This window comes from Myxocyprinus asiaticus, chromosome 34 (assembly GCF_019703515.2).
Source record: "Myxocyprinus asiaticus isolate MX2 ecotype Aquarium Trade chromosome 34, UBuf_Myxa_2, whole genome shotgun sequence".
NCBI classification, from domain to species: domain Eukaryota; kingdom Metazoa; phylum Chordata; class Actinopteri; order Cypriniformes; family Catostomidae; genus Myxocyprinus; species Myxocyprinus asiaticus.
The window spans coordinates 29,434,602-29,461,543 of NC_059377.1; the positions used below are offsets into that span (position 1 = coordinate 29,434,602).

At 37.9% G+C, this 26,942-nt stretch overlaps 1 protein-coding gene across 1 annotated transcript in view; it reads right to left on the reverse strand.

Moving 5' to 3' along the window:
- angpt1 (angiopoietin 1) overlaps positions 1 to 14,571 on the reverse strand; it is a 104,393-nt gene extending 89,822 nt beyond the window's left edge. The window contains exon 1 of the mRNA XM_051671595.1: positions 13,722 to 14,571. Within this exon, the coding sequence (XP_051527555.1) occupies positions 13,722 to 14,090 (369 nt within the window). The 5' untranslated portion in view covers positions 14,091 to 14,571. The remainder of the gene's footprint in view (positions 1 to 13,721) is intronic.
- Between the last annotated feature and the right edge of the window lie 12,371 nt (positions 14,572 to 26,942).

Genomic DNA, 26,942 nt, shown 5'->3' on the forward strand with positions numbered 1-26,942 from the left:
TAACCTACGTAATTTGGTAACAAAAAACCCGCTTCTGGTCTTCATTTGCTGCTTGCGAACAGCTTTGACCCACCCTCAAACACTACACTAAGCAGTAGACCAATCAAAACAGACTGGGACATCTGACCAATCAGAGCAGAGTAGGCTCTCTGAAAGGAGGAGTTTAGAATGAATCCTTTAGAACGGATCGTTGAACGAGTCGTTTTTGACACTGGGGAAAAAAAAAAAAAAAGGTAATGCTGCAATCTAAATTATGAGCAAATGAAAGTGTTTTTTGACCTTGGATGCATATAAATCTATTGTATGAGACCTTTAAAACAAAATTAGGCATGTTTAAAAACCATCATAGGTGCTCTTTAAATGATTTCATTTAACCATATGAAGGGATTTCAACTGCAAGCACTTAAGTAAAGGTCTGTATGGCATGGCCCATTTGCATGTAGTCTGAACTCTTCTCAGCTAGAACAACAGTCTCTTACATCAAAACTTGGCTGTGGGGCCCTGATTGCCTTATTCCAAACAGTGGGCAAGAGTGAGGCATGCATCCCTGTTGCCATGGCGAGTCAGTCTTGATCCTTTAAAGCCACGCTGAAAACAGACATCACCAAAGCATAGAGTAGAACTGGTCCCAGTGGAGAATTTCATGGATAGCTAGTGCGCAACTCAAAACAGCAAGCTTGCAATGTTGTTGGGTTCAATTTGATGTCAGTGCGTGCTGGGACTTAGTGTATCCATACGGTTGGATGGATGGCATTTTATCTGCCTTGTTGAGCTTGGAATGATGTGTATAGCCTAAAACGTATATATTTCCTGTGTTCATACTTTATGTAGTGAATTGAAATGAGCACATACATGGTAAACATAAAGAAAATAGAACATTTTAACAAATGTACTGGCAGTTCTTTGAGGCTTTTTATGCTTGCCAAGGTATCTGGGCAAATTTGACATTCTAAACTTGTCTGGTTGTCTGTTTTCAATTCCAAACATAAGCAAGATAATCGCAAGACAACCCCGCAGATAATACACTTCTGTTGTTTGTGAGTATGGAAATATCTGAGCAAATAAAACAGAGCACATGCTGAATTTAAGTTTAAAGCTACACTATGTAACTTTTGGCCCTCTAGCGTTTAAAAAATAAAACTGCATGTGTCTTGCAGAAGAACGTTATTTTGGAAATGACATAAGCAGGGTTGGAAGGGTTACTTTTCTGTAAGGTTATTCAAGGTCAGTAATGTATTCTAAATACTTTGGATTACTTCTTCAGTACATGGGCATTTTCACTTGTTAATAATTTAATTATAATTTTCTTTATTTATCACACATTATACATTTGCACATATACAGTGAAATTCTTCTTTTCACATATCCCAGCTAGGCTGGGGTCAGAGTGCAGGATCAGCCATGATACAGTGCCCCTGGAGCAGATAGGGTCAAGGGCCTTGCTCAAGGGCCCAACAGTGGCATCTTGGCTGTGCTGGGGCTTGAACCCCCAACCTTCTGATTGGTAACCCAGAGCCTTAACCGCTGAGCTGAAAAATACATTCTCTGAAAAACCTAAATATCTTATGCAGTGCTGTTTCTAATACAAGATAAAGCAAATTGATCTTGTTTTAAGGATTTTTAGGTATTTTTACAGGAAAACAATAAAAAAATTATCATCAAGAATACGATTTTTGCCCTAATATCAAAGGTCTTACTAGAAAAAAATAAATTATGATCTAACGTGAATTTTCTTGATAAAAAAATATGATCGTGCCTGGTAACGTGCCTGTAAAATGGCTAGAAATAGCATTTTAGCTTAGCGTAAAGCTGACAATTTATACAAGGTTTATTTCTATTTCTTCTGCCCCAAACTTACTTCAAACGTACTTCACTGTCTGCTCGTATGAATGTAACACACCATAAGAAAGTGTTTCACCGCTGTTCAAATGCACTTTGGATCGCATTATTTATATGTATAAATGTTTTCCATCTGAAAGGACTAAATATTAAATGAAACAAATGACAATAAAATGCAAAGTAATCTCTTCAGTAATCTAAATACTTTTTGAATGTAACTGATGATTTAAATTGTAACTGTAGTTGAATAGTTACTTATATTTTGTATTTTCAATACGTATTCCCGTTACATGTATTTCGTTACTCCCCAACCCTGAACATAAGTTGTGCTTCAGCTCTCCTCCTCTGCACGGATGAATGTGGTTCGAGGCACCGGTGTACACATTGATATAGGACATCTTATCAGAGCAAATGAACAAATAACAGATGTTTGTGTGTGATTACACGATTATACATAAACCATATCAATAAAATATCTTACCTGTTGAGTAAGAAAAAGCCATCTCGGGGTCGCTTTTTTAAATCCTTTCAGATCATGGAGTTGTCACCACCCCTGAAAAGCCAAGCCGATGTTGATTTGGGTTTTATTACGGACTCTTGTCGCTTTCCCTTTTTGCTTGTAGGCTCTGTTTGGGGTTTCTTTGTTTTTACAACCGGTGATTCCATGGAGGTTTGCCATTTTGAATGATCCATGGGCAATATTTCTCATTCGCTGGGACAACAAACTTTCAGCTTCACGCTACTCCCACACCATACACGCGCTTCAGTAACCGGAGCTTATTTTCTCTGTGTACGGATATGACGTCAACACGCACGAGCGAATGAAGTATGTGTGCATTTTTTCCTGCGAAATCCATCCCGACAGCTCTAAAATAAAATTATTATTATAAGTTTATCAAAGTGTATTTGGGTAAAGACATGGTTTGGAAGATGGATTTTTGTTGCACTCTCTTATTAATAACATTTTGTTTTTGTTTTTTTACAAAAAAAAGTTACATGGTGTAGCTTTAAGCAGAAAGGATAAGTCCACCAAGTTTTGCTAAAAGAAAACTAAAAACAAAAGTATTCCAAACAGAGGACCCTATTCTGACAAAACAAAACATATCCAGCATTTCTTTGTAACATAATAAGCAGCTGTCATTAAGTGCTGCAATATGCTAGCATCATTAAAAGCCAAGGTGTGCAATTACTGCGGCGCTAGCATCACCAAACAGAATTGCAAAAATAATGGCCATTTTCAAACAGGTTTCCCCACGCACTCCTCCTATCCTCCATTGATCGGACAAAAAGATACATATAATAGATTAGTAGAGTACATATACCAGATATCAGATCTGTACTGTGGTTACCTCTTTAGGCAAACATACTTCCCGTTCATGAGCCTTTATTTGGAGACAATAAAAAATATTTTCTATGAACAACTTGAAATCTAATTTCTGTGGTTAATGAAATGTTTGGAAAAACCTGTTGAAATTCTACTTGTATGCAGCCCAAAACTTTTTTTATACTTTGGCGGTTCCAGCTTTAAATAAATATAAAGGATATTATTTAAAATAATTATTTAAAATTAGATTTGTAAAAATGTAGCAAAATGCATTCTGCATACCACACATATGCTTATACTTGACATACCGATAATGAGTCTAAGTCAGTGCATGCATTCACATTGCCGCACTTTCACAAAGAAAAATAATAAATAAATCAAGGCCAAATAACATTAAATATTAGAGAAAGCTAAAACAAGGGATAACAGCTCATAAAAATGTTTTCTTCAAGATCCTCTCTGAACTACGCATGGGCAGCTTGTGGCATTGTGTTGTCATACTATTCAACACTGTACAATTTAGAGGCCTCTTTTGTGTCTGTGCACATTGTTCTGTAGCCAAGCAGGGGGGGGGGGGGGGATGCAAAAATAGAGTGAAGGGAAGAAAGTGTGATGGTGTAAGACAAAGAGGGAGAATCCTGAAAAAATAGAAAGGCCTTTCCATTGACAAGACCATTAATGACACAGATAGGACAGAATGATTAAAACAGATCTTCCCATGATTCAGTTGCAAGACCCACAAGCTCTTTAACAGCTATTAGTGTGGCTGGTACATGTATCACTAAGATGAGCAAAGGGAACACATCCGTACATGACACGTGGGTGTCAAAACTCTGTCATGCAGAAGATTGTGTCTTACAGACAAGCCAGAGATCCATTCACAAACACACTCCATTCAGTAATGCACTCTCCTCATGCATTCTCTCGGCATTTCAAGAGGGGTGTAGTAAAAGATGTTTTGGCTCCCTGCCAATGTCTGATGGTTGATATCCATCCTCTTAATCTATACAGACTTTTAGTTTTATTTTAACTTGAATTAGATAAAACTGAAAGATTTTTATGCTTTGGACTTTAAAACTGCTCTAAGCTACATGCCATATATTTCATTGATATAATATCAATAATATCAATGAAAATGACATCACCTTGACAGCCCTTGTTTTTATACTTATCAAAGAATCTGTCTGCAGCCCACGTGATGCACAGACTGGAAATTGGACCAATTTGATTCCACAAGTTTAGGGAAAACTTGACTGTCCTGAGTATGATTTGAGAATGTTTAAAAAACTGTTTGCTTCAATGGAAGCAAGGAAATCTGACCTTTCATATAAGTGTGTTAACATGGTCACAATGTTTTTTCTTTTTTTCTTGAAATACTCCTGGGCAATAGGAATGCAAAAAGATACAAAAGAATATTCCCATTTTAAGCTGGACACATTAGGCTTTGGCCATTGGCCCAAAACATTTAACAAAAACAAAATCACCATCAAATACACATTAATCCTAAAAAGAGAATAGGATTAGAGAATGATGAATGGGGATGTGGGTGAATCATGGCCGAAAACTGCTAAACCACAATGTAGACATAATATCCAACCACAGGGTACTTGGGGATGAGACGAACAATTGTTGTTTGTGTGTGCATTAAAGGCTAAAATGTGTTCCTAAAAATCATGACATGGTGACAAAGGTCTCCTCTAATGTAGTGGTTCTCAACTAGATCTAGATTTTAAATTAGACATCAAGCCAAAATACAACTGAATGGACACAGCCTTTGAATTCAACATCAAAATATATGTCAAGCGTTTTTTTCCTTGTTGAATTTTGAATGCACCATGAAATGGTTAGTTGCATTTTATTATTTGAATGTAGCTTTTTCCCCCCTGATGTTCGTGAACCAGAACAGACCTGTGACCCATTTTTGGGCCATGACCACCAGTTAAGAATCACAGTCTGCAAACATGCTGGACCAGAGTTTTTTTAAATCACCAAATGTTTGAAGACAAGTTCTCTGTAAATACCTTGCACTCATCACTTGTTAGCTGTGACAGTTTTAGACCATTCGGAAACTCTCTATACTCCAGTTTTCTTGTTTCAAAGGCTAGGCTTACAGACCAATATACCTTTTTAATGGTGATCATAATATAAAATTGCCGTCAGTTAACATAACATGAGTTTTCACCCCACTGTGTAGATTAGAACATCAAGAATATCAGTAACTGATAAAAAACTGACAAAACAAACTACTCCCTGAGTTCTGGCAGGGATGCATCTGGTAAGAAACAAGACCTGTGGCTAAGATACAGCATAAGTGTTACAAAAACTGTAATGTGAGAATGATAAGAAGGGAGGAAAATATAATCCATCCAAATCCATTGCCCCACAAAAGGACACACTCATACACACACATTTTTGATTTCCTGCTCTTTCTTGACTCAGCCCGTTTGTTTTCCCACCGGGAGGGTTACATTATTACTCATTACTCCTCTGCCTCTCTTTGTTCAACAACTTTGAAGTTTGGCCCAAAAGTCTATAGTTCACTTGCACCCTCAAATTTTATGTTTTGATTTGAATTCATGGAAAAGTTAACCTAAGCGCTAGCTAAGACAAAACATTGTTCTTCACAGGCTTGCTCAGCTAAAGCAGACTGACAAGGACAGATATTTTGAAAGCAACATCTTTATAAAGGCATCCGCACATGGGACCACAATGAGAAGTAGCACATAAGGGCTGACGCAGGAAATCCCACCCCATGGAGTCCCTCTTTTCTCTTGGGTTAATAAGTGTCAGATGCTTGTGGTTCTCTAGTTATAATGATGAAGAGAAAACATTCATAACACATTAACTGAGAGAGATTGTTCTTCGATATGAATGTAAGTCAGTAGAACTTCTCTAGACTACAAAACAAAATATAAACATAGGATTCATTTACAGGTGGGACATTTCCCTTTGCCAATTCTGTCCCCACCACTTTTTGAAAAAGCTTTCGCCAGATAAGTCTCTAATGCAAAAGAAACATTTCCTGTTCTTGAGCAAGAGTTTGCATTTCATTCATATGTGTTATAATAAGTGTTAATCCTACGTTGGAGTTTGCTATTTTTTTGTGTTATGATGAGTGCTTGTTGCACTGTTATCAGTGGCGTTGAGTGACAGTGGGCAGCAATGTTCTCTCGTGCATCCAGATATGCACTATTTGCTTCGCACCTTGTTTTCCTTTCCAGGTAAATCGCAAAGCAAAATGCATACAGATGCACTCATAATATACATCCATTAACATACAGATGCAATCTTCCTACAATAAAAGTTATATTAGGGAGGATTAGAACTCAGAACCCCTTGTACTAGAAGTGAAAAGTTTACCATGAAACCAAGTCTTACTGACTAATCCACTGACTAAACAAAATCCCATTTCTGACAGTTATAGATCAAGTTATCAAATTAACCATGTGGAACCACAGTCCCTACCACTTTTTAAAAACAAAACGCCCATGAATAAAAAGTCTAGAATTCAGAACAGCTGGGTATAATTCAATTTCAACTGATACAAATGAACAGATGTATTCAAGATCTGCACTGAAGATCATGTGTAAATTGATGCAAAGCTCTATCTTGAATTACCTATTACTACTGACTCTTTAAAGGACTGCTCATCCAAAAATTTACATTTTGACATAGTTTTTACTCTTACACTCTTTTTGTGTTCCACGGAATAAAAAAAGTTATATGGGTTTGGAACAACATGAGGGTGTGTAAATGATGACATCATTTTCAATTTTCAAGTCTAATCTGGATGAAGAGCCAATAAATCATAAATCTTGACTGTAGATGAAATATGAAGGGACATCTTCTGATAATCACTAAAATCAAAAAGCACCCTAGCATTTCACAGTCTTACAACACATCTATTATAGCCGATTAATGCATTAGATGTTAAATGCTTAAAAAAATCCATAGAAATTTTGAAAAAGAGGCCCAATGTTAATCTCTCACATACAGTGTGAGAAGTAAAAGCTCAGTTTTTAAAATGATGTACATGTCTATCTCTTTTCGAAGACATTTTATTTTCCTGCTAACCATTGCTTAGCTGTTCATGAAACAGCTAGCTTTGCCAAATTTTTATAAAAAATTAAGGGGATAAATGTAATGCCATGATTAAAAATTAAGAAATGAAAATACTCCAGGGTAAATGGAATGCCAAAAGATATATCAGAATATCCTTTTTTTTTTTTTTTTTTTTTTAATGACACATTAGTCTTTGGCCCTTGGCAAACTGTTGCAAAAACAGGGAAAACTGAAAAGCCCAAAACACCTAACAAAAAAAAAAAATTGCAATTAAATCCACATTAATCCTGAAGACTGTGCACCAGAGAATGATTCATTAAAGTCACACATGGAAATCGGACCTCATGAATACTTTATGTTGCCCACAATGAGACTGGAGAGAGCTCAGGTCTGTTTACAAAATTAGGAAGACATTAAGTAGCCTGTTCATTTGGGCTTTGTGAACAGGGTATGGATTTTGGCAGTTTTTGTTGCCATTATAAAACAGACATGCCAGAGTTTAGCCTAACGACTCAGATGACATACAGTTTCTGCGAAATTACTTAAAAAAGAGCAGCGTGGTATATCAACCAAATAAACTCCCCCTGCTTTTCACTGAAAAATCATGGAAATGTTCAGCACTGGCTGCAGTTTTCACATTTATTCTGAAAGAGGGTGACAGTGGCATATTGTTTTTCATTTTCATTCCCCATACATAATAAGGGTGTTCTGTTTTGCATTCATATTTTGCACAGAATGAATTTGAAGCACCTCTAAAGCCATTTTTACATAGCCAAGTTAACACTGCTGAGCAGACTCTTTGCCTAATCAAAATTCCGTGTAAAAACTCAATGGTGAATTAAATTCATTTTGTGTGTCTATATACATAATATAAGATTTAAACTGTTAGTTTTAATGAAAATTGTTCGCCTAAAAAAATCTGTCTAATTATGACTTAAAATACAGTCTGTGCCTCACACAAAACTGTTCAGTTTGACTTCAAAAGACTCGTTCAGTTTTGTCCGATTTCTAATCAGACACCAAATTAAGTGCCTATTTAAAGTTCTTTGCTGCCAATTAAAGCTGAAGAGTGTAAAATGTTGAAATACTTTTCCCTATCTCACTTTTATATGCAGAGACAGCTACAAGTAAGTCATTAGATTTTCTCAAAAACTGTAAACACTGTCTCTGTTGCGTTACAAAAACATTACTCTGTTTGTTATAGCATACCAACCACATGACACAGCAACATTGGGTATACCAATGGAATAAGTTTGGGGGGCACTATCTGTTTGTTCAATAAATGGCTGAAGTTGTTTAAAAACAAAATTTATATTTGCAATTACATTTGGTGGCCATAGTGGCACACAAATTACACACTTTAGCTTTAAATCGCTTCGGGGTCCAAAGAGAATAGAATGCTGTGACGGTAGAATCTTGCACAACTAAGGCACTAGTGGCACAGAGATAAACGTGGCACTGTTCTGGTGAGTAAATGCAATGAAACAGGAAGGAAGAGCTTTTTAGTCAGTTAAGTGTACGCTCACTCTGCCTCATCCAGCTTGTGGGTTTTGGCTTCTTCTATCAGCAAAAACAAACTCTGATACAAAGGAAGTCACCCCTAAAAATAGCTCAGTCCTGCTTCAGCTTCTTAGACATGCTGTGTGGCTGTGCAATGGTCCAGTCTTCATGAATACCCTCAGAGAAGGAAAACCGTGAGTTTGTCTCTTGATCTCTGGGATTAACCTCTCTGCTTTACTCTAGCCAGCATGCTGAGGGTAAAGCAGAACAATGATAATTTCACAGGGCCAGTGTTCGAACTGAACATGAAACTGGAAAAAGTTTTCTTTGAACACAAAGAGTGTGAAGATCTATCACTTCTACTCCCTTGAGAACTTCCACATGTCACATGACAGAAGCATCACTTTGTGTGATGAACACATGAACGAATGAATCATGGAGTTAGATCTTTTTTAATTAATTCTATAAATTGATTGATCCTGTTCACAAAACTAGTCTGAATGGTTTGTTCACGAATCAAACTAATCCGGTTCTTAAATGTTCAACTTACTGACTCGATCTGGTTGCAGCAGTTAAAAGCACATTGGAGGTCAGTGAATAACAACTTAATTTCAGTCTGTTCCTCAGACAATCGCTATCATATGACTTCAGAAGACTTTGAATATAGCACACAAGTTGATTAGACTAATTTTATAATACTTTTATTGTGCTTTTTATCATTTTGGAGCTTGTTTAAAGTTATTGCATGGAAAAGAGTGGCTAGGACATTCTTTCAATAATTCACCTTTTGTGTTCCAGAAGAAAAAAATGGCCTACAGGTTTGGAACACTATGAGGGTGTGTAAAAACTGTCAATTTAAATTTTTGGGATGTAAATGTAAACCATTTCTTGATAGTGGCCTTTTAGGAAGAATCCACATTTGAGAATAGCTAGCCACGTCATAAGTGGCCAGTTTCCCATAACTAATGATAAAAGATCACAGTCAGTCCACAACAGTCTCCTTTTCTTGGACCATGCCTGCTCCTGGGATAATCCATGGACAAACAGAAGCCACCTTTGACAGGACAAGAATGTTATCGGGGCTTGCTCTTCCCCCGGTATGGCAGAATTCCACAGTGAACGTATCGCCTGGACAGACTCGATCCCACACAGACCCTTCCGCACCTCTAGTCTTTCATCAGCCTACGGCCTGAGTGGTATTAGGAATTACTCCACAGTCATGGCTCACTTGATTAAGACAGATAGACCAGTCAAGGATACTTAATCATCTGTCCAATGAAATATGTTAACTGCATCCTGATGTTCCATTAGCACAATTAGGCTGAATTAGAACTGTGTACAAGCGACACTACAAACCTTAAAGGGATAGTTTACCCAGAAATGAAAATTCAGTCATCATTTACTCACCCTCATGTTGTTCCAAATGCATATGACTTTCTTTGTTTAGTAAAACACAAAAGGAGATGTTAGGCTAAATGTTGTTAGCCTCAGTCACCTTTCACTCTCATGGCATCTTTTTGAATGAAAGTGAATGGTGACAAAGGCTAACATTTTGCTTAACGTCACCTTTTGTGTTCCACAGAAGAAAGAGTCTACAGGTTTGGAACAAAATGAGGGTAAGTAAATGATGACAGAATTAAATATTTTGGTTGAACTATTCCTTGACTTATTTTTCAGCATGACAGGAGCTAAGCCCTTTTTTTAAAATAGAGTAGCTTTTAACAAGCTACTTTTTCCAGCGGGTAGCATTGTAATGTGACAAAATGCTGCATCACTGTTTTTCATGTCCTGTTATTGGCATACACAGCTTTCAGCAGTGTGAGTCTTATAATCAAATGCGTTCTCTAAACTTTTCAAAAGAGTTGCTAAAAGTTTAACTTGAAATTTTACTTTAAATTATGATTATCTTGTAGCTTGGAAAGCTAGTTTTAAAGTAGCTTCCTCAGTACTGACTGTGTGATATAGCTCATCCCTCTAAAGCTTCTTTTTTGTTTTGTGCTATTCATCCTGCTATATTTAAAATATGAAAAAATCTGACTTGACTCAAGTAGAGCTACCGAACAATACAACATTTCTCTGTCAAGAACTATTAAAATGGTCTGGTCAAAGAAAAACTGTGCAGGTATAATTTTTCTCTTTTGGCTTTAATAAATGAAAAATGGTCGAGGTCTCTGTTTCAGTATTAGTGTGGATGAATAGTGGCATTACTAATGTTAGAAGATTGTTTACACTCCTATTTTCAGTATACTTTATGATAAGTCACTTACTCATTGGTGTTGAATTCAGACAGCATGCACTGCCAAACTGCGTTTTTTATGAGCTCTGGCAGACTGAAATGTAGTATGTCTTTAGATAGTATACATGTTCTGGTGAATGTTCAATAAGAATTTTTTTTTCTTTCTTTCTTTTGTTCTTTGTTTTTAACTGTTGCACCATAATATTTTTGAGCCGACACTAACACTTGTCTAAAATGGAGCCAAAAAAAAGGGGATCACACAAGTGTCTACAAATAAATGTTTTAGTAGTACTAATTTTTATACCTGTCAGAATAATTAAATGAGATGTTTTTTTTTTTTTACATGAAAAAGAAAATGGAAATGCTGAGAACAGTGTGTGGGATTTAAAAGTTTGGATGCAATTCTTTTGATCAATTATCATTCTGCTCACATTGCAATCATGACTTATTCTTAAAAATATAATGCTAGATTATTTTTAAAGAAGGACAGGGGCCACCCACTATTGTTATTTAACATTCAATCACCACCTCTATCTAACAAAAAAGTACCAAGAAGAAACCTTTACACGGGTTACACAATGAGACCAGCCTTTCAAAACAGTTCAGTTTACATTCAGTGTGCTTTACACTTACAATATATGTGCAATATAATGTCCTGTTAAAATGGGTACCTTGATTATAAATAATGTTTGAGAAATCTTTGCTAATGTTAAGGACAATTAATTCTAACACTTGCATGTAATCCATCATACACAAAAAGCATATGTTGAGGTTATGTTTATGAAAATAAACAGATGGGTTTGAGCGATTAATTTTAGACTAGCCACCAAAATCGCAATATTGATAAGAGTGTGTTTTGGATAGGCATGGTTTGTTTGCCTATTTAAAGTGGCAATGTCAATGTTAAACTAGTTTACTATGCCAAATACCCTCTGGTTGTTTATGTAGATTTTTCCGTTTGAGAAGCAATTATCATGAACGACTTGGTAACAGAACAGTACAAATGCAGCACAAACCATTATAATTATAAAGAACTACAATTATAATTAAAGTAATTAAATAAAATGAGAATTTTAAGTATTTTATGAATGCAGGCACCTATCCTAACACATTTGCCATTTTAATCATTTTTAAATAAGATGTACTCTATATTTACTGTATATAGTGGGATCAAAGTTCTGAGACCACTACTGTTAAAAAAAAAAAAAAAAATGTATATGAATTTCAAAACGTCTCTGTGTTTAGTATGCCCCCCTTTTGCTTTAATAAAAGCATGCACTAGAGCTGGTATGGACTCCACAAATACATGCTAAACTTGATCCATGTTCTTTCAATATAATTTGAAAATTTTCAAAAGAGCATCTTGTGTGCTTCAATGGAAACAAGGCAATCTGAAATTTAGTACAAAGGAGTTACAGTAGCGTGGTTGATGTCACAAATTTGATTAGTGAGCAAGAAATAGTGCCACATTTTTAATATTTATGAATGAAAATACTTAATTTTACATCCTAAAATGTCTTTACATTTTTGTAAAATCCTAAAACATTGTTTATTTCCAGGTTTAATTAAAACATACAGTTGAAGAAAAAAAAAAAAAAAAAAAAGAAATCCCAGATGTGGTCCTCACTGCACTATAAAATATAGGACTAAATTTTCTTCAAGACTCCTTAAAACAAGACCATATGGGTAACTGACAAACCGACATCAGCACAACGTGTGGAGTCTACCTGAACATCTGCGAAATCAGCTAGACACTGCTCAAGAGAGACACCCCTGCTAAGCAGTTATGTTGTGCGGACATAAGCTCAACAGAGCGATGTCTGTGGATGTAAATTAGGTTTCTGACAGCTAAAGTGGGGAAGTAAAAGGTAATGCTTTTAATAAGACAGGTCTGTTATTGTAAAGATTGTACTCTGCCTTTTTGTAACATGTTCATTGATGGAACATAACGGTCCAAGCAAATACCATAAACACACTTAAACTTTGATGTCTGAATATCAGCCAAGAAGTACAGTTGCAAAACATCTGAGAAATCTCACTGTTGCCTAAACAACTTTGGATGACAGTTGAAAAGCAAAAATGCTCAGCAACATGAACAGTGTCGATTCCTGTCAGCAATTAATGTGCAGATTTTTCCCAGAATGTATTATCTATTAATATGAAAGATTGCACAAACAATTCTAAAGAACATACTGTGAAGTTCTTTTACAATTTTAAAGTGTTTTCTTCATATAAAGATGATTTACATAAGATAACATATCTCTATTTAGAAATTATTTAAGAAACCTTTGATAATAAGGCTTGCCCACTGGATACTAAAGTTGCCATGCAGGTGCATTTCTAAATAAACACCCAGAAATTGCAGCATGAATTAAACACCGCCACAAGACACAATATCAAGCAAGTTATCAAAAGCTCTTTGTAAAGTTGTCTACTTGTATTTCAAATGTTTTAATAAATCTATAGTCATTCAAAATATTTACAGAACAAAAATTAGCGAAAGAGCAACTACGGCAACTTTTGTTGCCTGCAAGCTTTTAGGTTAAGACGTATAAACAGTTCTTACATGCACATCTGTTTGCACGTTTCACACACCATGCTTTGAAATTCAGTACAGACTTTAAAACACTTTCCTTTAATCTTTTCACTCAGCCGCTCTACCGACTTGAGGAACAGCTGTCCCTGCGCTCCTTTCAGCTTATAAAATTACAAACTTTTAATTGTGTGATTATCCATCGCTTAACTTTACCAGAGACTTACCTTTTGTAACCACTGTGTATAGTTCTCCATGACATGCTCCAGCTGTTGGATCTTCTGGTTGGAGAAGTCCGCTTCAGGTGGAGGTGCGTCTCGTTGAAGTGCGTTGGCATTATACTGCGTGCCCGCTTTAAACTCTCGACAAGAAGTCCCGGCGCTCCCATCACTCTCTGGGAGGATAAAAGTGTAGCTACACTGTCCATGCTGAATCCGGTGATATTTCCGACCACTGTTGCTACTGCTACTGGCTTTTGTTGTGGAGCTTCTTGTTCCTTCTTCAGCTCCTCTTCTCTGCTCACTCCCTCCACAGTCAGCTACCACCAGCAATGCTGCCAGGGACAGACAGTGGCAGAGAAACCAACCCCACCGCATGGCAGGAGCTGGGGGCAAGGTCGCGAATATCAAAGCTCTAGGTCAAGTTCGTTTGATGTTTACCAAAGTCTGGTGGAATCAATGTGAACCGAGATACCTGGACGCCCCTGGGCACATGGTGATTGCGTCCGTACTGGACCGTTGCGAAAGACAATGTATGGAGGTCATTATAGATCCTATCACTCACTTACAACCACTTCCTGTCTTAAAGAATTTAATATTAAGTTGGTCTTCTGGGGAAGAACTGAAGTCTTGAGAAACTTCACATGTGGGTTGTGCTGGGACAGCATGCATGTAGAATACAGCTGTGCAGTCGGGATTGTGAAGAAAGCAAGACAGCGTCCATGAAGATGTAGTCTACAGCATGTTGTCAGACCTCCCCTGGCACTCTCTCTCTCTTTATGTTTTCCCTACTGTGTGTGACAGAGCAACTCAATGACTTTGCTCTGGGCTTCTAGCATGCTCTGAGCCTGCCCCTCACAGTGACTGGAGAGGAATGCATGTGTGAACGTGTGAGTGTGTGTGTGTGTGTGCGTGTGTGTGTGTGTGTGAGAGAGAGAGAGAGAGAGAGAGAGAGTGAAAAGGAAAGTGAAGCAGAGCAGGACCCCAGCACAGAGGATGTTCCCAGTGCTAAGGGATCATTTTACAAGCTTTCTGACCCTACGTTTAAGGAGCCCTGCCTCCTGTGTACAGAAACTTCAGCAACATACACACAGTTAATACACAAGTGCACACATTCACATGAACTATTATCCACTTTCAGTATCTCCGTTTTCAACTATTTATACTCATTAAACAATTTGTGGCTCAGCATTTGTATGCATTAATGGTTAATTTCTTATAGGTGGTCACCAACAAAGAACATTAGAAACAGTTAAATCAAAAGTGGAGTTTGGCAGCTTTTAGTCTCTGTCTATTAGCTTTGAGATCTATGCTAGTGTACTCCAAACCTTGACAAAACCCACTTTTACCAGATATATGCATTTAAAATTGATGGTCTTCCTCTTCGGAGAATACAGGCTAAAAATATTGAGTCGTCATGCACTACTCAGATTTTTGTCCAATCATATTCTCTCTAGAATTAGAATGTCTCTTCCCCTAATACCACATGCAATGGACTAGCAAGTAGCAATTCACGGTTCAAGGGTTTGTTCACCCAAAAATGAAAATAATCTCATCATTTATTCACCCTAATTCCATCTAAGATGTGTATCACTTTCTGTCGTCTGCTGAAAACAAACAAAAATTAAGAATTTCTCAGCTCTGTAGGTCCGTACAATGCAAGTAAATGGTGATCAGGCCTTTGAAGCTCCAAAAAGCAGATAAAGTCAGCATAAACATAAGCCATCATACTCCAGTGGTTTAATCAGTGTCTTCTGAAGCGATCCAGTTGGTTTTGGGTGAGAACAGACCAAAATGTAACTCCTTTTTCACTGTACATCTTGACAGCAGTCTCCTTGGCGATCATGAATTCAAGCTCCATTACACTTCCTATAATGCCTTCTAGCACTCTGTGCATTCATCAAGTGCTAGGAAGTGTAATCGAGCTTGAAATCATGATCTTGCCAAGAGACTGTAATGGCTAGATGTACAGTGAAAAAGGAGTTATATTTTGGTCTGTTCTCACCCAAAACCAACTGGATTGCTTCAGAAGACATTGATTAAACCACACTGAGTTGTATTGATTACTTTTATGCTGACTTCATCTCATTTTTGGAGCTTCAAAGTTTTGGTTACCATTCGCTTGCATTGTATGGATAAGTAAGCGCTGTGTAGGTCTAGCAGGAAGACCTTGGAATTCATCTATCAGGCATCTCATCCAATCACAATACAGCTCCGCTTTAAAAGCCGGCCAGCTGTCTCTCTCATTGTTCGCATACTTTCATGTTTTTACCCCCCCATCCCACCCCATCTCCACCAGTTTAGGTCCCGTCCTGGGCGGGGGTAAGCTCTGCTCCCCTGCCGTCATCACCTTTGGTAGGATCTGACGGTTCAAGCAGCATCTGAACACTGAACTGTAGGACGCCAAATGATAAGTATCATACCATATACTTATCGTTTGTATTATTTCCAATTACTTTGAATATTTCTGATATATATCTGAAATATTCTTCTAAAAACCTTTGTTTATGTTCAGCAGAAGAAAGTCATACACATCTGGGATGGCATGAGGGTGAGTGTGACAAGGAGGAGGGCAGGGCCGGGCCATGATGATGCATGCCCGGCCCCTAATCAGGCTAATCAAGCCCACGAGAGGGATAAAGGCGGCCAGAGGTGGCAGTTCGGGAGAGAGAGAGCTACAGGCAGCTGCCCTGTATGCGGTTGTGTTATATGTCTTCTGCTTTAAGTTAACCATTAAATGATTATTTATATTGTCAAGCTGATTCTCGCCTCCTCCTTTCCCTTTTACCTTGTTACATTGGTGCCAAAACCTGGGAAGGAGGAGGGATGTGCCGTAGTCCTCGCCACTACCATCCACCCCAAAGTAGCAGCCGTGGCCATCCGCCGCCTGAAATCAGAGGAATGACTGCCGACCGTGAGGGGAGGTGGGGCTCCCTACTGACCGCCTGCAGTGGTTGGGCCACTGCCAGGGGCGGAAGAGACCCCTACCGGCCGCTAAAATTCAGCGGGTCAAAGATAAGACCGCCGTCCACGAGCGGGGAGGGGCTCACTGCCTACCGCCTGGAGCAGGAGAACTGCTGCCAGGGACAGAGGAGACCCCTACCATCCACCAAAACGCGGCGGGGCGTTCCATTTGCCAGGGGCCGGAGGACTGCCTCCGATCTACCCAGGGAGGAGCGGCTGTCATCCTCTAGAGGGTGGAGGGGTGACCGAGGACCAGGCTACGGCGTATCAGAGAACCGGCGAGTACTTTTTTTCTCTCTGCTCTCTCTCTCCCACTGTTGCTCCGTGTTGTCCTTTCCCTCACTTTTTTTTCCCCCTCCCCTTGTCTCCCTCCCAGGTCTGAGAAGGCAGGGAAGACCTGCCGGCAGATGGGGCCGGAAGGGCACGCCCCCTCCCATGAAGCAAAGGAGGGAGGAGTGTGGAAAGGAGGAGGGCGGGGCCGGGCCGGGACGTGATGACACACGCCTGGCCCCAATCAGGCTAATCCAGCCCACGAGAGGGATAAAGGTGGCCGGAGGCAGCAGTTCGGGAGAGAGCTACAGGCAGCTGCCCTGTATGCGGTTGTGTTATGTCTTTTGCTTTAAGTTAATCATTAAATGATTATTTATATTATCAAGCCGGTTCTCACCTCCTCCTTTCCCTTTTACCCCGTTACAGTGAGTTAATGATGAGAGAATTTCCATTTTTAGGTGAAATATCCCTTTAATGGCTGTGATGCATCGAAAGCCTATTGAGGACTCAAAAACAAGGATGGCCTGCTGGCTCAGGTCCAGTGTGAGAGGGTTCCAGATGGCGAAACATTATCTAGCTGGCTAACAGGATGACTAGTTATAGTCTTGGAAGCATCTGTAAGAATGTGTTGAAAATAATTATTCAATCAGTAGTGCTCTGAAGAACCTTTTTTTTAAACTGAAATCCAGCTCTGGCCTGATGGAGGAATTGCATCATCAGAGGAGACAGCATGGTGTTAGAGCAAACTTCCTATTTTCACTGATATCGGACCAGTTTCCTAATCAACGATCTAAAACAAAGAGCTGGCCTCAAACCGCTACTCAGCGGTTGGCAGGATACTGTCCTTTGAGACAAGAGGTCAAAAGGTCAAGTTCCAATTAAAGCACCCCCCCACCCCACCCTACCCCACCCCACCCACACACACAAGTTTTTCTCACCCCCTACTATGGCAACCTATAGCTGCCAGATAAAGACTGAACACTTTTAGTACACTAAGACAATGCTGCAGTGCAGTAAACCTCATCACCGCCCGCCTCCTTGCCGTTTCTAACTTGGATGTAGGCACCCCAAGATAACGGGCCCAGAATAACCCTGAGCTAGTCTGAACTTAAAAGCATGAGTAAACATTTCTCTGTATTGGGCTGACGCCACAGCCCCCTTGTCAAAACTATAGGCGTCTGTCCCACCACCATATAAGTAAAGTAAAATACAAGATTACTATTAAAAACAGAACCAAAAATAGTGAACTTAGAGGACAAACAACTAATGCTTTAGGTTCACACTGAATTGGGGGACTCTGTTCTATGCTTATAGTGTAGCAAGTCAGTACTTCAAAGACTACACTACGTGATTTTGCCATTAACTCAAGTTTTCGGGAAATGCATAAGCTGTTGATATTTACACCGTCTTAATTGATTTGTGTAATCTAAGCACCAAAGTCTTTGCTGGAATGTAAACATAGAACATGCTATAAGAAAACAAACATCTTATTTGTGCTGCTGGTTTTAACTGCTTAGTTTCTCAAAACTTTTATCATAGACTGCAGAGAGATCTAGTCATATTTCGGCCAAAAATAATATGTCTTAAAAAAAGGATAAATGTCATCTATGTTAAAGAACATAAAAAGGCAGAAATTCACAGACAGTGATTACGATTGTGCCACAAAAGTGCAATGACATACTCCATTAAACTCTTAAAGGAATCGTTCACCCACAAATGAAAATTCTGGCATTTTTACTCACTGTTATGTGGTTCCAAAAGTGTATGCTGTTATTTGTCTGTGGACAAGCTCCAAAAAAGGACAAAAAAGCACTATAAAAGCACCATAACTTTGAGTAGTTCATACAACTTGTAAGCTATATTTCAAGTCTTCTGATGCTTATAATGAGCAAACTGCATTGCAACTCTTTGTTTACTTTGAGGCGAATCATCACTTAGCTATGTAATCAAATAGGAAATAAAAAATGCTCAGGTTGGATGCAGTTTTTTGGGCTTGACAGTCCGTGGTCACTGTAAACTATTGTTGTATGGAAAAGAGCTGCATGGACTTTCTTCAAATTCTCCTTTTGTGTTTCAAGGAAAAAATAACACCATATGGGTTTGGAAATGACATGATGGTAAGTACATAATGACAGAATTGTAATTTTTGCATGAACTTTAAGAACAACTGCAGAAATCTTGAGGCCTTTGTGTTTGTTCTGTCTGCAAGCTAAAGAAGCCAGTACAAAACCGCCAAAAATAACATGGATAATCTGAGTGAATTACACAGCGATGAGCACTTCATTGTCTTAACTATCCTGCCGTGGATAGGGCCTGGCAAAACATTTACTCACAGGGGCTTTTTTGTCAATGGTGGCGCTGAACCAATGGCAGGGCATTCATTCAGCCATTTCAATGGATAATTACCAAGCACTAATATGTCACACAGTCGCATTCTTCCAGCTTCAATGAACCAGTTCATCCCTTTTATAACTGAGGCCTCTCAGTTCATCGGCTCCCCAAGGGGGAATGCAAGTCCCAAAAACAGCCTCATTCAAATTTGTCATACTAAAGGCTCTCAACATCTCATTTGATAGCATATCAGGCCTGGTGAGCTCAACACACCCAATTGAAAGTGGCATTTCAATGGCTGCAGCAAATATTGAATGCTGAAGCAGGGAGGATGTTAAGCAGTGTCTATGCAAGCACCTTCAAGAAGAAACCAATTACACTCAAATATGCATATGTGCCTATAAAAGTGTTATAGAGGCCAACAATTGGATAGCAGCAAAAAAATAACGGCTCATTCAGTGGCGGTCCATCAGAGGAGGCAAGGAAGGCTGACCATTCTCAAATATTTGCTCAAAATGACAACTACTAAACAACTAAAGTAATAAAATTAACTGTTCTTTTAATAAATGTACCTACTAATATGCATGGCTTAGACTTTTTGCAATTCTGTGTGGTAGCCCAAGCAAGCTTTAATCACTGCCCAAAGCCAGAGGAGTCTGAAAAGTATGTAATCTCATCTCATTAGTAAACTGACCATTCAGAATAAATATTTAAGATGCAACATCCTTTGCTTTCTTCCAAAATGAAATTTACCGCCTGCTGCATAAATGACTGATAATTATCAGATAACTTTTCTAGTCAATTAGATTTCAGTATCACTTTATTGTGTCATTAAGCCTGCTTGTGGTCAAATGGAACGGTTGAAGATAGACTTCTAAAGTTATAGCAAAATATCACTGAAATTAAAATTATTTACAGATCTCAAATAAGGCTGGGTATCAATACAGATTTCCAGATTTGATTAGATTCAGATTCACAAGCTCTTGATTAAATTCTGATATGATTTGATTAGATTCTGATTAATTAGGGTACATTTCAGTTATAATGTACATTACTTTCATAGGAACCTGTGAAATCCGTTTCCAAATTACATTATATTTTTTCCCAGATTCTGTGTTTTTCTGTTAATTTTTTTTACAGTTTAATTAAATTGAAGAAGAAAAAAAAACTGTTTAATCAAACAAATCCATAGAACTTTAATTAAATGAAAAACAGAACACCTACATTTCATCATACCACTGCATTATTTTTATCAAATGAAGTGCTTCTGTACAGATCCTCTCAGCAAAATCTAAATCACAACATTAGTTATTTTTTTGTCAAATACAGTGCTGCACAAAAAAGCATCACATTGTACAGTATTAACAAAAGCAATGATAAAAAGTTTTATTCGGTACAACAGCACTCTTGCTTGTGAGAAATTGCTAAATATAATGTAATTATGAGTGATTTATTATTATTATTTATTACTACATTGGATATTACATTTTACTATAGAGTTAATTATGTAAATACATAGTCTGTATGTGCTGCACGCATTAAGGTTAATGAGTGCTCTGCTCTTCGTTGTCTACAAACAGAGAGAATGTGATGCTCTTGATGAGGTACCAGCATATGAGCAGGTGGCTTCACACATTGCATTTGAAGCACACAGCACATGCAGACTGTATATATTATTTAATTTAAAAAAAAAAAAAAACAGTGACACATATACTGTATTATGATACAATAAATCGCGAGCCATCACGTTATAATCTAGCTGCAGCAAGCGCGCCTGAGGGTGTGCAGTTTCAATCTCTCCCCCTTAGATCGGGACATTCGCACAACTCATAGAAGAGGCACTGACTGCATAGAGAAAGGCCAGTTTCAGAGTTTGTAGTTATTTACATGATCTGCTTCTGTATTATTTGAACTTTATTAAAGCTATAACACATTAAATATAACTGCATTAAAGATGTAATGATGGGGTGTTTCCTTTAAAGACGCTCGATACGCAAGTTTTGCTTCAGTGGAACTGCAGCTCTGGCTCCACTTATTCCACAACGAGAGTGCTTCTGTATTTACTTATTTTATATTGTTGCATTATAATTCCCTCATACTTTGCAAACTACATCACCTGAAGCTGTTTGGAAAGTTTAGAGTGCACCTGGACTGCGAGCTGTATTTTCTTCCTCTCCTCAGTCAGGTGCAAGCTGCAGTGCTGCTCTAGCGCGCCATCATTAGAGTTCAATGTGATATCATGTTACGTTATATGAGATCGAATGACTATTCGACAACGAAAATTTTTGTTGACTTTTTTTTATTTTTTTTAATTTTTTTTTTTATTATTGTCGACATTGTCAATAACGTTGACTAATCATTTCAGCCCTACTTATCGTAGGTTGAAAGTATAACACTCTAGACATGTCCATGAATCTGGAAAAAGAAAGAGAAATGACAAGGAGAATGACATGTTTAGTCTGCTTTCTTACACCTTACTCTAATTCATTGGGACAGATGGATTGATTTTTTTTTTTTTATTATTTTTTTTAAAGAGCCAAGTGTGGCACATGCCTACAGGGATGATGTCATAAGTTGAAGACTGCTAGAAGAATGACACCAACCGCTATTACCCTCAAACTCCTGCTGTGAACAGCTCGTCTCAGGATAGTTATCTTGGGCAAAACCAACAGCACATACTGAAGTCTAAATATGTCAAAGCAATCCTCTGTCTTCCTCACTGATCGTAAAGTTCAGGTCAAGTTTGCAGAATGTATGTGCTTGCACGTGTCCATCAAGTGCTACATGACATTTTTATGTTTAAAGGTCTTGATTACTGTACCCAGATGCAAAAACAAATTATATTCTTAATGAGTATTATTGTCTTGTATCCCAGTAAAATTATGTAAACATCATAACAAGATAAATTCACCCGATAAGCAAAAAGGTGTATGATATTAAGGATTGTTTTCAGAGAATGTTTCTTTAATGAATGGAAGTGCATTTTTTCTTGTGACACTGTTAGATTTTTCATTTGTTTTAAGCAAGTGAAAGAATCTGCCAATTATACAAGATACATTCTTTGAAAACAAGACGTAAGATTTTTATCAGGTGCATTTACCTTGTTTTGAGGATATTTAGGTAATTTCTTGAAGAAAAAAAAAAGTAGAGCAGTGAATCGATACTTTTTTTTTAACTAATTGACTGCAGTTTTCTATGATTAATCGTGATTAATCGTGGTACATTAAAACAAACATGAAAATATAATCAATTATATTTTCTTATTCCTTGTCTCAGACAACTTGCAAAAAATTGGTTAGTCATTATTTTAATTATTTTAATTTGTACATGTTAAAATGTTCAATATTGTATATTATACTGTAACATAGTATTTAAAATATTTGATTTTACCAATTAAATTCAAGTGGATTGTGGATTTTTTTTCCCCAATTTATGTCTGACTAGTCATTTTTGTGTACTGACTAGGGTGTATACCAGCTAAATAAACCATTGTCAAATAAAATGCTAGAATAACACTGACAATGTATTCTTGCTGCACCACTGGCATTCTCCATAAATGTTCCTTCTTTTATAACCTGATCTATCTGGTAACCACAGGGATTCAATGCTTATCACCTTTATAGAGTTTGTCACACACAGTAAGAAATGTGACATGCTAGCTATACTTTTAAATTGCAATCAGCAGGTTCACTGACTGAGCAAAAGCTTCAACTGGATTTTAATTTTCATTGCAGACTTCGGCAGCAATAAAACTTGACTTTTACCCAACATGTACTTGTACAGGCAATCTGTCTTGTAGTGTGCTGTTCCATAGACTCTGTTTCCCTGCGTGTGTAGTCTGACTTCATCCCAGGTGCTTGCTGATGTATGATCTCTAAGCTAATTGCCCATTCAAAAGCCAGAATGTTTAAATTCTCAACTCGGTTAGTGCTCCTAATCTCTCGGATCAACGCTGTGCTAAAACAAGTGGTTGCTGCTGTGGGTCCCTTATCTCTGCAGGCTATGGGAGGAGCTGCTCCTCATAAGAGTGTTTACAACGAATCGGGAACCATACCTCATCTGACCCCTACCCTTAGGTCAACACACATTTCCCGTTCCTCAACAGAACATGCATGCTACGAAGCCATGGGAAATAAATTTTATTCCAAGCATTAATGTTCTGAATCTTTAACCTAACAACATAGTTTTTGTTTGGGAGCCCAGATCACTCAAACTACCAAACTGTTCAACCCTAAATGCTGAATGCACAGTATAATGTAGATATCCATTCAATGCAAAAGCAACAGGTATGTCATATCAGCACTTCATGAAAAATACTGTCTTTTGCACACTTGGTCTACATTCAGATAAAGTTCTTTATTATCCACTGTATTATCTAGATATTTGGCTAGAATGACACATTTCAGCTTTAAAATTGGTACAAAAGAAACATCTTTTTGAGCTGTCATTTTACTGATAGTAAAAGTAGGGGAGAAGTGAGAAAGAACAGGGATGGGATGCAATACAGGCTGGATTCAACCCTCAGCTTCCACATGCATGATCACTACAGCTCACTGTGTCCGGAGCACATGTGCTAACTGCAAGACCACAGCTTCAACCGGACTTTGCTTTCTTATGCATCACTTTCCATAAACAATCAGGCCAGCAGTGAACTAATGTGCCACTCAGTGAAACCACTCACCTCTGCATCTCTCTTCCAAAACCTCAGTCACTATCAAGGAATTTTTCAGCGCTATACAGGAAGCATGTCATCCTTTGTACTGTCTTCTGTGGTTTGAGACAGTTCCATTCACCAGCTTTCCCTGATTACATGCATTACCCACTAATCAGAGCTCTCAGATCCCGTGTGTGATACCCTGCTGTTGGGGATGGAGGTCTGTCACTTCTCCACAGCACAACCACAGTAATTTTATCCTCTGTGAGGACATATGGGAAAGTAGGAGGAACATTAAAGTGCCTTTGGACCACTGGTTGACACAAGTTTGTCTCCAAACACACAGATTGAGGACTTTTCACAAGGTAATCCTGTATGGAATCAGCTTAGATCATACATGGGTTTGACGTTTTAAGAATCCCGGCTATCTTCTTACCCACCTAATTTCTCATTGGCTTGTGTGTTTGCATTCCGTTTGGTTACTTTTCCAAACATGATGCCATTTGTCAAGGTGGATTTTCTGCACCTGGAATACTGCTTGTCATCTTATATAAGGGAGAGTCATGACATCATGGTTTTACATTTTGAAAAACCATGAATATTTTGAATATCAGATCGAACTCGAGTCTCTGAGATCACACAGAGGACAATGACTTCAGGCCACACATTTCCACCTCTATGGATATTACTCATGGAATACGAAACACTCCAAACCGATACACCCTTCCTTCTCTTAAAACCTGACAAGGCAGGAAGGTTAAGCGGTCACAAGTATCACTATGCTGTCCACAAGAGTTGAGCACAATTCAAAGTTGAACTGAGAATGCCTTTTAAATTCCTGAATTTGAATTTAATTGGAATCAAGGGTTCAGAATTGTAATTAGAATTTGAGGCAGTTAAAATGTTACGAAATTTTAAGAAACTCACATAACTGCTGTACTGTAAGTGTATCTTTAACATTTTACATTTAATTTTTCAGTATAAATTACAAAAAAATTTTTTTTTAAATGTATACAATATATACAGTACTGGGTCGATTACTTTAGAATTGTAATCCAGTACTGATTACAAATGACATGTTTAAAATTGTAATCAGTTACATAATCACTTATATTATAGTTTGGGGGGGGGGGGGGGGATTTTCTCCCCAATTTGGAATGCCCAAATCCCAATGCGCTCTAAATCCTCATGGTGGCGTAGTGACTCGCCTCAATCTGGTTGGCAGAGGATGAATCTCAGTTGCCTCCATGTCTGAGACAATCTGCACATCTTATCATGTGTTACTGTGAAGACCTAGTGCGTGTGAAGGCTTCACACTATTCTCCGTGACATCCACGCACAACTCACCACGCGCCCCACTGAGAACCACACGTTATAGTGACTATGAGGAGGTTAACCCAATGTGACTCTACCCACCCTAGCAACCGGGCCAATTGGTTGCTTAGGAAGCCTGACTGGAGTCACTCAGCACAGCCTGGATTTGAACTTGTGACTCCAGGTGTGGTAGTCAGTGTCTTTACTTGCTGAGCTACCCAGGCCCCTACTTATATTACAGTTTTAAGGTAATCTAATTTGATATCTTCCAGATTACCTCTGACTTAACTCTTGTTTATATGATGCATTTGAATTCACATGCATTTGAATAGGATAATCTATACTATTATGACATTATGTTGCTTAAATGCAATAAAGAAAACAATCAAAATATTAAAATATGATTTTTGTGTTTTATTCACTATTTTTATCTGTTAATGAGTGAAAAAAAAAAAAAAACACTTAAAAACACAAAACACAAAAACACATTTTAACTGATGAGAATCATTCACCCTATAAACATACATATTTAGAAGAAGAATAACATGCATTTAGGAAACTGTCTAGAATTATGGTCAGGTTATTTGGGGCTTGTTTAACAAATGTGGTCTAACTCCAGCAATTTTGGAATTACAAACCCAATCCATGTGTGGTAACAGATCAGACCAGTTATATTTGTGAAACAATGTCACAAAAATGGTCTCAAAAGTTATCGTAAAAGCACATTCATGTAAAAATTTTAAACTGAGAGCAAAAGCAATTTGCAATTAACTTGACTGGTTCGGTATTTGTGTGTGGATTAGATTGTGAATCCGAAATTTGGGCTTTTTGAAGCGTTTCATGGACAAAGCCTTTCCAAAGACATGACACATAGTTATATGACACACATAGTGATAATTCAAATGTGTTTGTCAGGAGTTGGTTAGATATGCAATGCAAAGTTGAGAAAACATGCAAGCACACAACCAAATGCTTCTTTAGATTTGACGTGGAATCTTTTGCAGTGGACAGGATATTAAGGTTTGGGAGGCAGAGTTTACATTGCACAGTTTATGTTTTTGCCCTGTGTCTCCTCAAAAGTGAAATTAATTTTTGTAAATCCAGTGGTCAAATGCTGAGTGAGACTGCTCCATCTTCAGTGTAATTATAGCCACCTGGCTAGTATGTGTGTGCAATTCCCTCCCCCTCTCTTACGAAAACACTCAAAGTATATCACTGAATGTATATATCAGCATGATTGATAATGAAAAATCTAAAAAAGAAGAATGAGTGGAATCAATAAATTACAAACAATTTACTGCCTTTCTTTATAAATATGCAATCACGTAATCCATACAAAAGTAAATGTAATCCAATAACAACTATTTTAAAAAGGAATGTCATATAATTACAAGTATTTGATTTTTGTAATTTGATTATGTAATCCAGATTACATGTAGTCTTTTACTACCCAGCACTGAGTATTCGTTTTACCTACAGTATATGAAAAGTAATGCGTTATACAAAATTAAGGTAATAAATCATGCCCCTGACCTGAGCCTTAATTCCATCATAAAGAAAGTTCCTATCAATAGAGCAATTCAAGCTTGATGTACCACCTTGATGAAGTAGGGGGCAGTCAGCGCTCCAGGCTGTACAGGCAACACTCCTCGTTATATCAACAAGCAGGCTAATATGATTACATGTTAAAACAACAT